This window comes from Psittacula echo (assembly GCF_963264785.1).
Source record: "Psittacula echo genome assembly, chromosome: 28".
NCBI classification, from domain to species: Eukaryota; Metazoa; Chordata; class Aves; order Psittaciformes; family Psittacidae; genus Psittacula; species Psittacula echo.
Genome location: NC_137763.1, coordinates 1,962,503 through 1,980,202, shown reverse-complemented (window position 1 = coordinate 1,980,202; position 17,700 = coordinate 1,962,503). Strand labels below are relative to the sequence as shown.

General features: G+C 60.4%; 3 protein-coding genes across 3 annotated transcripts; 2 read left to right on the top strand and 1 right to left on the bottom strand.

Annotated features, from left to right (window-relative positions):
- Positions 1-195: 195 nt before the first annotated feature.
- VMA22 (vacuolar ATPase assembly factor VMA22) lies at positions 196-1,728 on the bottom strand (the record flags this gene model as incomplete). Its single annotated transcript, XM_080635734.1, has 6 exons — positions 196-328; positions 666-800; positions 881-1,009; positions 1,089-1,174; positions 1,413-1,516; positions 1,624-1,728. The coding sequence occupies 6 exons, from the start codon at positions 1,726-1,728 to the stop codon at positions 273-275; spliced, it is 615 nt and encodes a 204-aa protein (XP_080491860.1). The 3' UTR covers positions 196-272.
- A 501-nt stretch (positions 1,729-2,229) lies between these two features.
- Positions 2,230-5,198, top strand: IMP4 (IMP U3 small nucleolar ribonucleoprotein 4). Its single transcript, XM_080635733.1, has 8 exons — positions 2,230-2,383; positions 2,613-2,696; positions 2,862-2,971; positions 3,094-3,226; positions 3,686-3,840; positions 4,239-4,333; positions 4,409-4,479; positions 5,058-5,198. The coding sequence occupies exons 1-8, from the start codon at positions 2,236-2,238 to the stop codon at positions 5,180-5,182; spliced, it is 921 nt and encodes a 306-aa protein (XP_080491859.1). The 5' UTR covers positions 2,230-2,235; the 3' UTR covers positions 5,183-5,198.
- Positions 5,199-6,699: 1,501 nt separating this feature from the next.
- MON1B (MON1 homolog B, secretory trafficking associated) lies at positions 6,700-11,172 on the top strand (the record flags this gene model as incomplete). The annotated part of the gene is made up of 5 exons (XM_080635726.1): positions 6,700-6,782; positions 7,110-7,530; positions 8,130-8,964; positions 9,053-9,200; positions 10,993-11,172. Exons 2-5 carry the CDS (start codon positions 7,116-7,118, stop codon positions 11,170-11,172), a joined length of 1,578 nt encoding a protein of 525 aa, XP_080491852.1. The 5' UTR covers positions 6,700-6,782; positions 7,110-7,115.
- Positions 11,173-17,700: the final 6,528 nt, after the last annotated feature.

Below are 17,700 nucleotides of genomic sequence, written 5' to 3'. Positions count from 1 at the left end.
GGGGGCGGGGGCAAGGTGCGTGCTGGTGATGTCATAGGGGCACTGAAATGGTGCCAAAGTGACGTCACAGTGACGTCATGGTGGCACAGAGATGGGGGCAGTGATGTCACAGTGGAACTGAGATGTGGAGAGAGTGACGTCACAGTGACGTCATGGTGGCACAGAGATGGGGATGAAGGTGACGCCAAACCAGTGGCTGCCATTGCCTTTATTAGGGACACGGTGACACATCACAAGTGGTGACGTCACTGTTGTGAATGGTGACGTCACTGTCACCCGCAGATAGGCTCCATGTTACCCTCAGGGTCCTCGTGCAGCTCCAAGTCACCTGTGGGAGGGGACATGTGGGGCTCAGCGTCACCCATAGGTCACAGCGTCACCCATGGGGCTCGGTGTCACCCATGGGGCTCAATGTCACCCATAGGTCACAGCGTCACCCATGGGGCTTGGTGTCACCCATGGGGCTCGATGTCACCCATGGGGCTCAATGTCACCCATAGGTCACAGCGTCACCCATGGGGCTCGGTGTCACCCATAGGTCACAGCGTCACCCATGGGGCTCGGTGTCACCCATGGGGCTCGGTGTCACCCATGGGGCTCGATGTCACCCATGGGGCTCGGTGTCACCCATGGGGCTCGGTGTCCCCATTGGCTCCCATCCTCACCTTTGCTCCCGCTGCCGCCGTTGCCCTCGGTGTCCACACGAGGGCGCCGCTGCCCCCGCAGCAGAGCCCGGTACCGGGCGGCCGCCGCCGTCACCGCGCTCTGCAGCTCGGCCACCTCCAGCGCCAGCGTCACCCCTGGGGGGGGCAGGGACCCCCTTGAGACCCCCCCACGTGTGGGGCAGGGCCCCCCCCCCTCCCTTTTGGGGTCTCCTCACCTTGGGTGAAGGAGCCCTGGGCCCTCCGCAGGGGGGGGGGCACCAGGACCCCGAACCAGGTCAAAGGGTCCGGGGGGGGCCGAGGGGGGGCCCCCCCTTTCTCTGGGGGTCCCCGGCGCTGGCGCAGCCCTGGAGGGGGTTGGGGGGACACAAATGGGGGTGAACCCCACGTGACTGAGACCACCCCCCCCCCCCAGCCCCTTCTTACCGTTGCCCCCCCCCTCCTGCGGGTCCTCGGGGTCCCCTCCAGTGCCCGGCACCTCCTCAAAGTGGGGGGGGGCCCCCGGGTCCTGCCTGTGGGGGGGCACGGATGTCACCAACACCCCCCATGGCCCCCCCAGTGTCCCCCCATCTCCCCCCATATCGACCCCAATGTTTCCCCCATAGCCCCCCATTGTCCCTAATGTCCCCCACATATCCCCATTGTCCCCAATATCACCCCCATCTCCCCCCATTGCCCCTCGTGTCCCTCCATATCCTCCCCATTGTTCTCCCCCCCAATGCCCCCCACTGTCCCCCCCCCGTCCCTTACCTGGCCAGGACCCGCACCCGTGGGACCATGGTGGCCCCGTACTGCAGGGCCGAGACCCGGTTGCAGCCCAGGGAGTACCGGGCTTGGGACAGCGAGAGCCACCCCTGGGGGCACCGCACGGACACGGGGTCACCCCAGGGGGTCCCTATGGGGCAGCCCCTGCCCCACACGTGTCCCTATGGGGCTGCCCCACATCCCCCCCCCCCGTCACCTCCCGCAGGAGCCGCTCCAGGAGCTGCCGCCGCTGCTGCAGCGTCTCCAGCGCCTCCATCAGCGCCAGCACCGCCGCGTCCAGCTCCGCTCCCAGCCCCGCCATCGCCGCCAATAGGAGCCGCCCTCGGCGCCCCTTCAGCCAATCAGCGGTGGGAGGCGGGGCTTGCCTTGAGGCGGTCTCACTAACGCAATTGTCTCCGCCAATAGCAGCAGTCCTCAGCTCCCCTTGGGCCAATCAGAGTGCGGAGGGAGGCGGGGCATCAACGCCTTCGCCGCATCACGCATGGCAACTGCCTCCTCCAATAGCAGCTGCCCTCTCTTCTCTTTGAACCAATCAGCGCGGCGGGAGGCGGGGCTTAGCTCCCTCCTTGTCTCCGCCATCTTTTTTCAGGGCATCGCGTTGCCTCTTCCGCTTCCTCTCTACGTTGCGTGAGGGCAGCACCGAGCGCTCTCATTGGCCCCTCGAACCGCGACCAATCCGTGGTGGCTCTGTTGGGAGGTGACGGCGTGGGGAGAACCGCACCATGGTGAGGCGTGGAGGGGGCTGCGGGGTCCTTGTGCCCCCCCCTCCGTGCCCCATAGGGGACAATGGAGACCCCAGTGGCCCCCAATGGCCCCCTACGGGGTTTCCCTTCCCGTCCGCCCCCAGCTCCGCCGCCAGGCCCGGGAGCGCCGGGAGTACCTGCAGCGCCGGGCGCAGGAGGAGCGGCTGCGGCGGCAGCGGGACAAGAAGGAGCGGCTGCGGCAGGCGCTGGATGGTGGGGGGCCGCCATAGGGATGGGAGAGACCATTGCGGGGGGGGAGTAAAGGTGGTATTGAGGGGTTTAACAGTGGTTTTGGGGGTATAAAGGGGTTTTGGGGGCACAATGAATGGTTTGAGGGGTCTTGGGGTGGTAAATGAGGGTTTGGGGGGGTCCTTTGAGGCTGGGGGGGTTTGGATCTCATCTGACCCCCGTTTCCCCCCCCCCCCCCCCCCGTTCATTGCAGAGAACCGGCTGCTGCCCACGGAGCTGCGGCGCGAGGCCTTGGAGCTGCAGAAGGAGCTCGAGTTCGAGGCGCCGGGGGTGGGGGGTGAGCGGGGGCACCCCTCAATTTGGGGGGGTTCTGCCCAAGCTTGCCCAAATCTTCCTTAAATCACCCCAAAACGGAGTTTAACACCGCCACCCCCAACACGTGGAGCGGGGCTTTGGCGGGAGGAGGGGGCGTGGCTTATGCAAGCCCCGCCCCCTTCCGCAGGGGCCTCCGGTAACCATGACGACGAGTACCGGTGGGCGGGGCTGGAGCCCCCTAAGGTGATGGTGACGACGTCACGTGACCCCAGCGTCCGCCTGCGGATCTTTGCTAAGGTGGGCGGGGCTTCGGGTGGCCACGCCTCCAAGAGGGAGCTGGCGGCGTGGTTTAAGGGGTAGGAGGACCATATATGGCTAAAGGGGGCGTGCCTTCCCCTGACCACGCCCCCCCCCCGCAGGAGCTGTGCCTGCTGATCCCCGGTGCCCGCCGCATGAACCGGGGCCACGCGGAGCTCGGGGCGCTCGTGGCCGCGTGCCGGGGCGCCGGCGTCACCGACCTGGTGCTGCTGCACGAGACCCGCGGGCGGCCCGGTGAGGGGCGGGGCTTCGTCCTTATATGGGAAAGGAAGGGGCGGGGCTTGGAATCAGGGTTGCTGTGCAGTGCAGGCAAAAGGGGAGGGGCTTATGGGAAGGGGCGGGGTTTGGCCACAATGAGCTTGTTGAGGGGGCGGAGCTTGATGCTAATGAGAGGGGCTTGTTAAGGTGAGGGGTTATTAGAAGAGGCGGGGTTTATGCTAATGAAGGGCTTGTGGGAGGGGGTTTGATTGCAATGAGGGTATTGAGTGGGGCTTGATGCTAGTGGGAGGGGCTATGGCAAGGGGTGGGGTTTATGCTAATGAGGGGCTTGTGGGGGGGTTTGATTGCAATGAGCCTATTAAGGAGGAGTGGGGTTTGATGCTAATGAGAGGGGCTTGGTGTTGGGAGGGGCTTGTGAGGGGTGGGGCTGGATACTAATGGGAGGGGCGTGGCCTGATGATGCCCCGCCCCCAGACGGGCTCTGCCTCTGCCACCTCCCCCACGGCCCCACAGCCCATTTCACGCTGAGCGGGGCTGTGCTGAGGCAGGAGGTGGGGGGGCTGGGGGGGGCCCCGCTGGCTGCCCCCCACCTGCTGCTGCTGCGCCTCGACTCGGCCCTGGGGTGCAGGGTAAGGAATGGGGGGGGGGTGGGCAATGAGAATGGGGGGTAATGGGGATTTTGGGGCGCTATGGAGATGGGGGGACAATGGGGATGGGGGGCAATGGAGATGTAGGGGCAATGGGGATGTGGGGGGGCAATGGGGATAAGGGGGGATAGGGGGGAACAGTGTGGACAATGAGGGCAATGGGGATGGGTGGTCATGGTGGGGTAATGGGGATGTGGAGGGCAATGGGGATGGGGCTCAATGGGGATGGGGGAACAACGAGTTACAATGGGACCAAAGGCACGGGGGGGGTCGACAATGGGACCATGGGGTCTCAATGGGAACACGGGGGGGGCAATGGGGACGGGGGTCCCATGGGGCCATTTTGGTGGGGTCCCATCCCCGTGTCCCCCCCATCCCAGGTCGGCACCATCCTGAAGCACCTCTTCCCTGTGCCCCGGCCCGACACGCGCCGCGTTGTGACGTTCGCCAACGAGGACGACGTCATCCTGGTCCGGTGGGTGCCGGGGGGGTCACACACAGTGGGGGGGTCCCCACCACCCTGACACCCCCCTCCCCAAACCGCACACAGGAACCACGTTTACCGGCGCCGGGGCCGCAAGGTGGAGCTGGAGGAGGTGGGACCCCGGTTCCAGCTGCGGCGTGAGTGACCCCAAAGTGGTCCCTATGGCCCCAATGTGTCCCAGATGTGGCCCCAGTGACCCCAACGTGGGTCATGTGGCCCCAGTGACCCCCAGCATGGTCCCCAATGACCCCAGTGTGACCCCAATGGCCCTTAACATGTCCCCAATAGCGCAAATGTGCCCCAATGACCCCAACCTGTCCCCATTGATCCCAATGTGCCCCAATGACCCCAACCTGTCCCCATTGACCCCAATGTGCCCCAATGACCCCAACCTGTCCCCATTGACCCCAATGTGCCCCAATGACCCCAACCTGTCCCCATTGATCCCAATGTGCCCCAATGACCCCAACCTGTCCCCATTGACCCCAATGTGCCCCAATGACCCCAACCTGTCCCCATTGACCCCAATGTGCCCCAATGACCCCAACCTGTCCCCATTGACCCCAATGTGCCCCAATGACCCCAACCTGTCCCCATTGACCCCAATGTGCCCCAATGACCCCAACCTCTCCCCATTGACCCCAATGAACCCAACGTGCCCCAATGACCCCAGTGTGCCCCAGTGACCCCAACCAGCCCCTATTGCCCCCCCCAGCCTACCTCATCCGCTTGGGGACCGTGGACCAAGGCGACGCCGCGGACGTGGAGTGGCGCTGGCACCCGTACACGGCCACCGCGCACAAGCGCCACCTGCTGGCGGCACCCACCCCTGCACCCTGACCCCCACCTTCACCACGCGGGGGGGGGGGGGGGGGGCTGGGTCCCCTTCCCCCCCCCCCCCAAAGGTTTTGATATCGTGACATTAAAACGTTTTAATCGTGATTAATGTGGGGGGGAGGGGCCAGGCCCCGCCCACTCGGCCGGAGGCTCCCGAGGGCCTTTGGGCTTCCGGATGCGGGTGTTGAATCCTATGGGATGGGCGATGGGAAAGGGGTTACCTGGGGTCAAATGGGGTAACCCCTGCCCCCCCCCCCAATACTCACCGAGGTGGGGGGGGGTGCTTTGGTCTTCCAGGGGGGTCACGACCTCATAGGTGACATCACTGGGGGGGGGGGAGGCTGGAGGGGGAGATGGAGGTCAGAGGGATTGGGGTCCTATGGGTGCCGTATAGGCTCTGTGGGTGCATGATGTGGGTGCTATAGGGTGGGGAAGGGGCCTATAGGTGTCCCTATAGGGGAAAGGAGGGGTCCTATGGGTGCTATAGGGTGGGGAAGGGGCAGATAGCGGCACCTATGGGGGTCCTACGGGTGCTATAGGGCCCCCCCCAATACTCACTAGCTGGGGTGGGGTAGGGCCGGTGCACGGGGCTTCCGAGGGGGGAGGCGGGGCCTCGTCCCAAGGGGGCGGGGTCTCTCCCTGCGGCCACGCCCCCTTTTCGCGCCTTGTTGACCACCGCGTAGGTGACATCCATTGAGGAAGGGTCCAACGCGCCCCTATGTGGGGGGGGGGAAGAAGAAGAGATGGGTGGGAGGAGTGGGACCGAGGGGTCCCCTACCCCCCCTCCCATGGGGTTTGGACTCACCTGATTTGGGGGGTCAGAAGGTCTCGAGCTCTTTGTGTCGTCCCCCCCCTGGACGCCCCGGTCCCTCCTCACACTTCCCCTTTCCCGTGAGAGGAAGTGTGGGGCCCACAGGCCACGCCCCCCTCGGCTAAGCCCCGCCCACTGGGTCCCTATAGCCCGGAGGGGGGCTCTTTTAACCCTGTACAAGAGAACCTCGTGGGGTCCCTGTACCTCCTGTAGCACCTTTGGGGGGGTTTCCACAGACCTTACAGGGCTCCCACAACCTCTGGGGGTCCCCATAGTCGTGTGGGGAGACATTTAGTGCATCCGCGATGCTCTTAAAGCACGTCTGGGGTCCTTATAGGACCTATAGAGGGTACAGGAGTTTCCAGGTCCTCTGGGGATGCCCTATAGCAGCTATGGGGTCCCCTACAGGCCCCCTATGGCACCCTGGGGTCCCTAATAAGGAGCTAGCGAGGACCCACACATCCGGGTCACGGGACTCTGGAGTGCTCTGGCCCCGCCCCTCTCGAGTGACGTCACAAAGGGGCGGGGATGGGGAAGCCGCGCGGAAAAGCAGCGCGCTGACAGGAGAACCCGCCAAAAAGCTGCGTCACAGCCCAGGCCCCGCCCCTCGCGCGGTCTGATTGGTCGGGGCTGTTGGGCCCCGCCCCTCTGTCCCCGAGCCGGGCGTTGATTGGCGGAGAGAGGGTGGGAGGGGAGCGGTGCGTCGCTGCGGTGACGTCACCGGGCGCGCGGCGCGGCGGCCCCCGGAACCAGCAGCGGCGGCGGCGGAGGGAGCGGGGCCGCCCGCGCCGGGTGAGCGGGAATGGGGCGGGGCCAACGCCAGGTGGGCGGGGCCAATGAGGGGATGGGCGGGGCCAAGGGAGGGGGGCGCGCGGCGGGAGGGGGGATAGAGAAAGGAACGGACCGGAGGGCGGGGCTGCGAGCGGGAGGGCGTGGCCTGTGAGCCAAGGGTCTGACGCTGATTGGTCGAAACGGGGGGCGTGGCTTTGAGGGGAGGCGCGTCACCTTTGGGTGGGACCTAATGCTGTGGGCGTGGCCTACGGGGATGGGGGTGTGGCCTATGGGGTGTTGGGGCGTGGCTTCCAGGACCACGTGCTACCCCCTGCATCCCCTCCACAGGTTGCCATGGCGACGCCTCCCTCCTCTCCCCCCCTCCACCATGATGGAGCCCCACAAAGCCCAACCTTGGTGCAGCCGGATGCAGGCGGGGAGGATGAAGAGGAGGAGGAGGAAGAGGAGGTGACGTCGGCCATGGCATCCCCCGGGTGTCCCCGCGTGGAGGAGGAGGAGGCGGTGACGGCAGCGGTGACGGCGGCGGCGGCCACGTCGTCGCTGTGGTGCCGGCGCGGCGCGGAGGAGGACGTGACAGCGGCGGGGTGGCGGTGCCGCCGGAAGCACGTCTTCGTGCTGAGCGAGGCCGGGAAGCCCATCTACTCCCGGCACGGCAACGAGGAGGCGCTGGCTGCCACCATGGGCGTCATGATGGCGCTGGTGTCCTTCATCCAGAGCGGGGGCAACGCCATCCGTGCTATCTGTTCTGGTACGTGGGGGGGGCGGTGGGATGGGGGGGTACCATCAAAGTCATGCATAGAACAACCAACCCCCCCTTGAAAACAGTAGGAGCTCCCTGTTAACTCTGGCCCCTACTGATGGCCCTGGGTACAGGAGTGCCCCAGAGCCAACCGTCATCAGCCCTCCGGGTTATTTGCCCCCCCCAATAGCTGTGCCAAGGCACAATCAGCCCTCCCAAAACAACCCCTCTAACAACCGAGCCCAGGTACAACCACCCCCTAAAACAACCTCCCCCTCTAACAACCGACCCCAAATACACGGTCTAATGGTTGGAACGGGATGATCTTCAGGTCCTTTCCAACCCAAACCATTCCATGGGTCTATGATACAACCACTCCCCCCAAAGCAACCATCTTCTCTAACAACTGACCCCCCCAATGACTGACTCCCCCCAATGACTGACCCTAGATAGAGCCACCCCCTAAAACAACCTCGCCCTCTAACAACCGACCCCAAATACACGGTCTAATGGTTGGAACTGGATGACCTTCAGGTCCTTTCCAACCCAAACCATTCTATGGGTCTATGATACAACCACCCCATAACCCCATAAGCCCCCCCCCACAGAGGACCGCACGCTGGTGTTCGAGCAGCGGGGCCCGCTGCTGCTGGTCTCGGTGTCGCGCACGCGGCAGTCGGCGGCTCAGCTCCGCCGGGAGCTCACCTTCGTGCACGAGCAGATCCTGAGCCTCCTCACGCGCGGCGGCATCACCCGCGTCTTCGCCCGCCGCCGCGGCTACGACCTCCGCCGCCTCCTCGCCGGCGCCGAAGCCGTCCTGGACCGCCTCTTGTCCGGAGCCGCAGCCGACGGCCGCCTGTTGCTTGGGGCTGCCCGGTGCTTGCCGTTACCGGCGCCGCTGCGGCGGGCGGTATCCGGTGCCTTGCGCCGCGCTGCTGCCGCCGCCGTCCCTGCACCCGCCTTGGCTTTGCTGGCGGCCGGAGGGAGGTTGGTGACGGCGGCGCGGCAGCGGGCGCTGGCTGAAGGGGGCCGGTTGTGCGCCAGCGACCTCCATCTCCTGCTCAACCTGTTGGGGAGCGGGGTGGGAGCGGGCGAGGTGTGGACCCCCGTCTGCCTGCCCCGCTTCAACCCCGACGGCTACTTCTATGCCTACGCGGCGGCGCTGGGCGAGGAGGAGGAGGAGGAGGATGGCGGCGCTGGTGGCAATGGGGTGACGCTCATCCTGCTGTCGACGGAGCGGGAAGGCTTCTACGCGGCCGCGGGCTGCAGGAGGCAGCTGGAGGAGGCGTTGAGGGCACAAGGGTGGCTGCGGGAGCTGGGCGCTGCGGTGAAGGGGGGAGCAGGATACGGCCCGGCCCGCCCCGGCGCTCCCGAGCTCCGGCATTTCCTCTACAAGCCTTTGGAAGGGCCGGAGGAGATGCAGCAGCTGCCGCAGTTTACAAGGTAGGGAATGGGGAGGGAAAAAGTTGGGGGGGGGGTCACCCCGCTTGCGCCTGATGCTGGTGGTGGTGTCCCCTGTAACTGGGTGTAGCCCCGAGCTGGAGGAGCCCTACAGCAGCGAGGAGGAGCAGCACCGGCTCTTTGACCTGTACCATTACCTGCACAGCCGGGTGCACAGCCCGCACCGGCCCCTGCGCCTCCTCTACCACGTGGCTGAGAAGGAGACGCTGTTGGCATGGGTGAGGTGGGGGGCAGGGAGCTGTCAGTAGGGACCAGGGTTAACAGGGGGGTCGGTGCCATCATTAGGGCCCAGGGTTAACAGGGCCTTAGCTCCATCATTAGGGACCAGGGTTAACAAGGCCTTAGCTCCATCATTAGGGCCCAGGGTTAACAGGGCCTTAGCTCCATCATTAGGGACCAGAGTTAACAAGGCCTTAGCTCCATCATTAGGGACCAGGGTTAACAGGGCCTTAGCTCCATCATTAGGGACCAGGGTTAACAAGGCCTTAGCTCCATCATTAGGGCCCAGGGTTAACAGGGCCTTAGCTCCATCATTACGGACCAGGGTTAACAAGGCCTTAGCTCCATCATTAGGGACCAGGGTTAACAGGGCCTTAGCTCCATCATTAGGGACCACGGTTAACAGGGCCTTAGTTCCATCATTAGGGACCAGGGTTAACAGGGCCTTAGCTCCATCATTAGGACCCAGGGTTAACAGGGGCTTAGCTCCATCATTAGGGACCAGGGTTAACAGGGCCTTAGCTCCATCATTAGGGCCCAGGGTTAACAGGGCCTTAGCTCTGTCATTAGGGACCAGGGTTAACAGGGCCTTAGCTCCATCATTAGGGACCAGGGTTAACAGGGCCTTAGCTCCATCATTAGGGCCCAGGGTTAACAGGGCCTTAGCTCCATCATTAGGGACCAGGGTTAACAGGGCCTTAGCTCCATCATTAGGGACCAGGGTTAACAGGGCCTTAGCTCCATCATTAGGGCCCAGGGTTAACAGGGCCTTAGCTCCATCATTAGGGCCCAGGGTTAACAGGGCCTTAGCTCCATCATTAGGGACCAGGGTTAACAGGGCCTTAGCTCTGTCATTAGGGACCAGGGTTAACAGGGCCTTAGATCTGTCATTAGGGACCAGGTTTAACAAGGCCTTAGCTCCATCATTAGGGACCAGGGTTAACAGGGCCTTAGCTCCATCATTAGGGACCAGGGTTAACAGGGCCTTAGCTCCATCATTAGGGACCAGGTTTAACAAGGCCTTAGCTCCATCATTAGGGACCAGGGTTAACAGGGCCTTAGCTCCATCATTAGGACCCAGGGTTAACAGGGCCTTAGCTCTGTCATTAGGGACCAGGTTTAACAAGGCCTTAGCTCCATCATTAGGGACCAGGGTTAACAGGGCCTTAGCTCCATCATTAGGGCCCAGGGTTAACAGGGCCTTAGCTCTGTCATTAGGGACCAGGTTTAACAAGGCCTTAGCTCCATCATTAGGGACCAGGGTTAACAGGGCCTTAGCTCCATCATTAGGGACCAGGGTTAACAGGGGCTTAGCTCCATCATTAGGACCCAGGGTTAACAGGGCCTTAGCTCCATCATTAGGGACCAGGTTTAACAAGGCCTTAGCTCCATCATTAGGGCCCAGGGTTAACAGGGCCTTAGCTCCATCATTAGGGCCCAGGGTTAACAGGGCCTTAGCTCCATCATTAGGGCCCAGGGTTAACAGGGCCTTAGCTCCATCATTAGGGCCCAGGGTTAACAGGGCCTTAGCTCCATCATTAGGGACCAGGTTTAACAAGGCCTTAGCTCCATCATTAGGGACCAGGGTTAACAGGGCCTTAGCTCCATCATTAGGGCCCAGGGTTAACAGGGCCTTAGCTCTGTCATTAGGGACCAGGGTTAACAGGGCCTTAGCTCCATCATTAGGGCCCAGGGTTAACAGGGCCTTAGCTCCATCATTAGGGACCAGGGTTAACAGGGCCTTAGCTCCATCATTAGGGACCAGGGTTAACCCTGGCTCTGCTGCTGCAGGTGACCCCCAAGTTCGAGCTCTATGGTTGCTTCAGCCCCTTGGTGAGCAAGGCGGGCGCCATCGCGGTGCTCACCAAGCTCCTGCGCTGGCTGAAGAAGGAGGAGGACTGGCTCTTCATCCGCTACCCGGCGCCATATTGTGCCGCTTCCCGCCCCGAGGGCGCCGAGGGCGAGGGATGAGGCGGGAATAAAGCACCATGGCCGGGAAGCAGTCGCCTGTGTCCGGGATGGGGATGGGAAAGGGGGAAGAGGATGGGAAATGGAGGGGAAAGGGGGGGATGATGGGGAGAGGGGATGGGATGGAGGGAGGTGTGAGGAGAATGTGGGGAAGAGGAGGGGGGGAATGGTGGGAGGAGGGGGAAGGAAGGGGGTGGGAAAGGCGGCAGGAAAAGGAGGGCGAAAAGGGGTGGAAAAGGGAGGGAAAGGGGAGAAAATGAGGGGAAAACGGGAGGGAAAATGGTGGTGAAATGGGGATGGAACATGGAGGCAGAAGGGGGGAGGAGATGAGGGGAAGCCATGACGGAAAATGGCGGGAGGAGGGGGCAGGAAGGACGTGGAAAAGGTGAGAGGAAAATGAGGGCAAAAAGGGGTGGAAAAAGGACAGGAAAGAGGCTGAAAACAGGACAAGAAAGGAGAAAAAGGGGATAGAAAATGGGGGTAGAAAATGGAGGGAGGAAGGGACAGGAAAGAGATGGAAAAGGTAACTGGAAATGAGGGCAAAAAGGGGTAGAAAATGGAGGGAAAAGTGAGGGCAGAGAACATGGAGGGAAGAGGGGGGAGAAAAAGAGGGGAAAGGGTGGTAAAATGGAAGGAAATGTGATGGAAAATAGAGTGAAAAGGGGATAAGAAAGGAGGAAAAGGGGATGGAAAATAGAGGGAGAAGGGGGGAGGAGATGAGGGGAAGCCATGACAGAAAATGGCGGGAGGAGGGGACAGGGAGGACGTGGAAAAGGTGAGAGGAAAATGGAGGGGGGAAATGGGGCAGAAAATGGAGGGAAAGGGGGAAAGAAGGGGAAGAGGGGATGAAATGGCGGCGTGAGGGAAAGGAGGGGATGGAAAGGGCAGGAAGAGGGAAAATGGAAGGGAAAAGGGAAGCACAAGGGGGAAGAGGAAACAGGAATTGGTGCACGGAAAGGGGACAAAATGGGGGGGAGCGGAGAGATGTGGGAAAGGTGACAGGAAAATGAGGGCAAAAAAGGTGGAAAATGGACAAAAACGTGACAGAAAAGAGGGTGAAACCGGGACAAGAAAGGAGGAAAATGGAGGTGAAATGGGGATGGAAACTGGAGGAGAAGGGGGAGGAGATGAGGGGCAGCCATGACAGAAAATGGCGGGAGGGGGGAACAGGAAAGAGATGGAAAAGGTGACTGGAAATGAGGGCAAAAAGGGGTAGGAAATGGACAAAAACATGACAGAAAAGAGTGAAAGAGGGACAAAATGGTGGGAGGAGGGGGCAGGAAGGACATGGAAAAGGTGACAGGAAAATGGGGTCAAAAAGAGGTAGAAAATGGAGGGAAATAGGAGAAAATGAGGGGAGAGAACATGGAGGGAAGGGGGGAAGGAGGGGAAAGGGTGATAAAATGGAAGGAAATGTGATGGGAAAGGGGGTGAAAATGGGACAAGAAAGGAGGAAAAGGGGACGGAAAATGGAGGGTGGAGGGGATAGGAGATGAGGGGAAGCCATGACAGGAAATGGCGGGAGTAGGGGGCAGGAAGGACGTGAAGGAGGTGATGGAAAATGGAGGGGGGAAATGAGGCAGAAAATGGAGGGAATTGGGATGAAAGGAGGGGAAAAGGGGATGGAAAAGGGGCAGGAAATGGAGAGGAAAGGGGGGGGGGAAATGGAGGAAAAGGGGATGGGAAAAGGGCAAAGAGGTGAGGAAGTGGAGGGAAAGGGGAACAAGAAAGAGGGAAATGGGGACAAAATGGGGGAAGAAAGAGAATAAAATGGAGGGAATAAGAGAGAGAAAGAGGGGGAAGAGGGGATCGGGCGATGGAGGTGACAGCAAAGAGGGAAAGATGGGATGGAAAAGGGGTGGAAAAGGGGGGGAAGATGATGGGAAATTGGGATAAGCATTGATGGGGAAGAAAGGTGATGGAGAAGGGAGGGGGAAAAGCACAAAAGGGGGGAAGAAGGGATGGGAAATGCAGGGAAATGGGAGGAGAAACGGAGAGGAGAGGAATGAGAGGGGGGAAATGATGGGGAGACGGAGGGAATGTGATGGAGAGCATCAGGAAGAGGGGACATGGGGACGATGCCCCCCCCATGTCCCCATTGTCCCCATGTCCCCATTGTTCCCATTGTTCCCATTGTCCCCATGTCCCCATTGTCCCCATGTCCCCATTGTCCCCATTGTCCCCATTGTCCCCATTGTCCCCATGTCCCCATTGTCCCCATTGTTCCCATTGTCCCCATGTCCCCATTGTCCCCAATGTCCCCATTGTCCCCAATGTCCCCATTGTCCCCATTGTCCCCATGTCCCCATTGTCCCCATGTCCCCATTGTCCCCATGTCCCCATGTCCCCATTGTCCCCATGTCCCCATTGTCCCCATTATCCCCATTGTCCCCATGTCCCCATTGTCCCATTGTTCCCATTGTTCCCATTGTCCCCATGTCCCCATTGTCCCCATTGTCCCCATTGTCCCCATGTCCCCATGTCCCCATTGTCCCCATTGTCCCCATGTCCCCATTGTCCCCATTGTCCCCATTGTCCCCATGTCCCCATTGTCCCCATGTCCCCATTGTCCCCATTGTCCCCATGTCCTCATTGTCCCCATGTCCCCATTGTCCCCATGTCCCCATGTCCCCATTGTCCCCATGTCCCCATTGTCCCTGTGTCTCCTCAGGCTCCAGTGATGGACGGTGCCGAGGCGCTGGGTGAGGCACACGTGTGATCCCGTGTGTCCCCGTGTGAGCCCAGGCACACGCGTGTTACATGTATGTGTTACATGTATGTGTGTTATATGTACGTGTGTTACATGTATGTGTGCGTGTGTCCGTCCCCAGCTCCCCTCCATCCCCCCATTGCCAGGGGCCTGCGGCCGGAGGCGCTCCTGGACCAGATCCGCAGCCTGCACCGGGGTGAGTGATGGGGACCCCTGCCGCGGGTCCCTCTGTCTGTCCCTATGGTGTCTGTCCATCATCATCCATCTTCATCATCATCCATCATCATTCATCTTCCATCATTACCCGTCATCACCCGTCATCATCATCATCATCATCATCATCATCCATTATCGTTGTCTATCTTCGTCCATCTTCATCCATCTTCACCTATCATCATCATCATCCATCCTCATCATCCACCTTTATCCATCTTCACCATCATCCATCCTCATCCATTTTCATCATCATCCATCATCTATTGTCATCCATCATCATCATCCATCTCCATCCAACATCCATCGTCATCCACCTTCATCCACCTTCATCCATCTTCATCCACCATCATCCATCTCCATCCAACATCCATCGTCATCCACCTTCATCCACCTTCATCCATCTTCATCCACCATCATCCATCTCCATCCAACATCCATCGTCATCCACCTTCATCCACCTTCACCCATCTTCATCCACCATCATCCATCTCCATCCAACATCCATCGTCATCCACCTTCATCCACCTTCATCCATCTTCATCCACCATCATCCATCTCCATCCAACATCCATCATCATCCACCTTCATCCACCTTCATCCATCTTCATCCACCATCATCCATCTCCATCCAACATCCATCGTCATCCACCTTCATCCACCTTCATCCATCATCATCCACCATCATCCATCTCCATCCAACATCCATAGTCATCCACCTTCATCCATCGTCATCCACCTTCATCCACCTTCACCCATCTTCATCCACCATCATCCATCTCCATCCAACATCCATCGTCATCCACCTTCATCCATCTTCATCCATCTTCATCCACCATCATCCATCTCCATCCAACATCCATCGTCATCCACCTTCATCCATCTTCATCCATCTTCATCCACCATCATCCATCTCCATCCAACATCCATCGTCATCCACCTTCATCCACCTTCATCCATCATCATCCACCATCATCCATCTCCATCCAACATCCATAGTCATCCACCTTCATCCATCGTCATCCACCTTCATCCATCTTCATCCATCTTCATCCACCATCATCCATCTCCATCCAACATCCATCGTCATCCACCTTCATCCATCTTCATCCATCTTCATCCACCATCATCCATCTCCATCCAACATCCATCGTCATCCACCTTCATCCACCTTCACCCATCTTCATCCACCATCATCCATCTCCATCCAACATCCATCGTCATCCACCTTCATCCACCTTCATCCATCTTCATCCACCATCATCCATCTCCATCCAACATCCATCGTCATCCACCTTCATCCACCTTCATCCATCATCATCCACCATCATCCATCTCCATCCAACATCCATAGTCATCCACCTTCATCCACCTTCATCCATCTTCATCCACCATCATCCATCTCCATCCAACATCCATCGTCATCCACCTTCATCCACCTTCATCCATCATCATCCACCATCATCCATCTCCATCCAACATCCATAGTCATCCACCTTCATCCATCGTCATCCACCTTCATCCACCTTCATCCATCTTCATCCACCATCATCCATCTCCATCCAACATCCATCGTCATCCACCTTCATCCATCTTCATCCATCTTCATCCACCATCATCCATCTCCATCCAACATCCATCGTCATCCACCTTCATCCACCTTCATCCATCTTCATCCACCATCATCCATCTCCATCCAACATCCATCGTCATCCACCTTCATCCACCTTCATCCATCTTCATCCACCATCATCCATCTCCATCCAACATCCATCGTCATCCACCTTCATCCACCTTCACCCATCTTCATCCACCATCATCCATCTCCATCCAACATCCATCGTCATCCACCTTCATCCATCTTCATCCATCTTCATCCACCATCATCCATCTCCATCCAACATCCATAGTCATCCACCTTCATCCATCGTCATCCACCTTCATCCACCTTCATCCATCTTCATCCACCATCATCCATCTCCATCCAACATCCATCGTCATCCACCTTCATCCACCTTCACCCATCTTCATCCACCATCATCCATCTCCATCCAACATCCATCGTCATCCACCTTCATCCACCTTCATCCATCATCATCCACCATCATCCATCTCCATCCAACATCCATAGTCATCCACCTTCATCCATCGTCATCCACCTTCATCCATCTTCATCCACCATCATCCATCTCCATCCAACATCCATCGTCATCCACCTTCATCCACCTTCATCCATCTCCATCCATCCCCATCCCCCCCCAGCACGCGAGGCCGCAGCGCGGGAGCTGGCGGAGGCGCAGGGACACAGCCAGGGGCTGCACCGGCACCTGCAGCAGCGTGAGTGGGGACCCCCGGGGATGGGGGGGACCCCAATGTTTGGGGGCTCCCTTAGCATTGGGGGGGACCCTGCTGGTTGGGGGGGGGGAACCCAGTGTTTGGGGGCCCTACTGTTTAAGGGGGACTCTGTTTTGGGGGGAAACACCCTGGGTTTGGGTGCTGGCAGCAGTAGAGGAGCGTCGCACGGCGCTGGAGGGGCTCTGGCAGCAGAAGCAGGGTGAGGCCATGGCATGGGGCCACTTTGGGGTCTGGAGGGTTCAAGGGGGGTTCAAGGGGGGGTTAAGGGGGTTCAAGGGGGGGTTGAGGGGTTCAAGGGGGGCTTTGGGGGGGTTCAAGGGAGGGTTAAGGGGGTTCAAGGGGGGGTTTGGGGGGTTCATGGGGGTGTTTCGGGAGGGTCCAGGGGTGTTTCGGGGGTTCAGTGGGGTCTTTTGGGGGTCAATGAGGTGGTTTGGGGTATTCAGGGGAGGGTTTGGGGGGGTCAAGGAGGTGTTGGGGGGTTCAAGGGGGGGTTTGGGGGGGCTCAAGGGGGGGTTTTGGGGGTCCCTTCATTGTCCACCCCCCCCCAGAGGCGCTGCGGGTGGCGCGGCTGCGCAGGGAGGAGGTGGAGGCCGAAGGTCAAAGGTGAGCGAGAGAGGTCACGGGGTCCTTCTGTGATCAACCCCCCCTCCAAACACATCATGTGACCACTGACCCTTGACATCTGGATGACCTCTGACCCCACAGGCAACCCCTCACACCCCATCCATTGGGTGACCATTGGTGACCTCTGTCCACACCCTGATGACCTCTGACCCCTGTTGACCCCTCACCCCCCCACTCCCCTACTGATCCCAAGTGCTTTCTGACCCCCCCTTGACCCTTGACCCCCTTTGTCCCCCATGACTTCTGCCCCCCATACCCTAGCCCCTGACCCCCTGGTGACCTCCACCTTGACCCCGTGACCTTTAACCCCCTGACCCCGCAGGCGCCGGGGCCGCTGCCTGAGCCGGCAGCAGGAGGTGGCGGGGGCCGGGGAGCAGCGGAGCCGCCTCCGCCTGCAGCGCCGCGCGCACAGGTGGGGTCACGTGGGCGCGGGGCAGCTGGCAGCGGTCACGTGACCCAGGTGTCACCCGCGTGTGCCAACACAGGGAGCAGTTCTGGAGGCAGCTCGAAGACATCATGGAGCAGCACAAGAGGCTGCGGGAGGAGCACGTGAGGCCCCCCCCACGTGACCACGGCCCCATGGCCACGCCCCCAACCCCATAGCCCCGCCCCCTACCCCCATGCCCCCT

Excerpts from the sequence above, each read along its gene's own strand:
- IMP4 (XM_080635733.1), top strand. The coding sequence starts at position 2,236 with ATGGCCCCCTACGGGGTTTCCCTTCCCGTCCGCCCCCAGCTCCGCCGC. Across the intron at positions 2,972-3,093 it reads GCCTGCGGATCTTTGCTAAG|GAGCTGTGCCTGCTGATCCC; the intron begins GTGGGCGGGGCT and ends CCCCCCCCGCAG. Across the intron at positions 4,480-5,057 it reads ACCCCGGTTCCAGCTGCGGC|CCTACCTCATCCGCTTGGGG; the intron begins GTGAGTGACCCC and ends TGCCCCCCCCAG.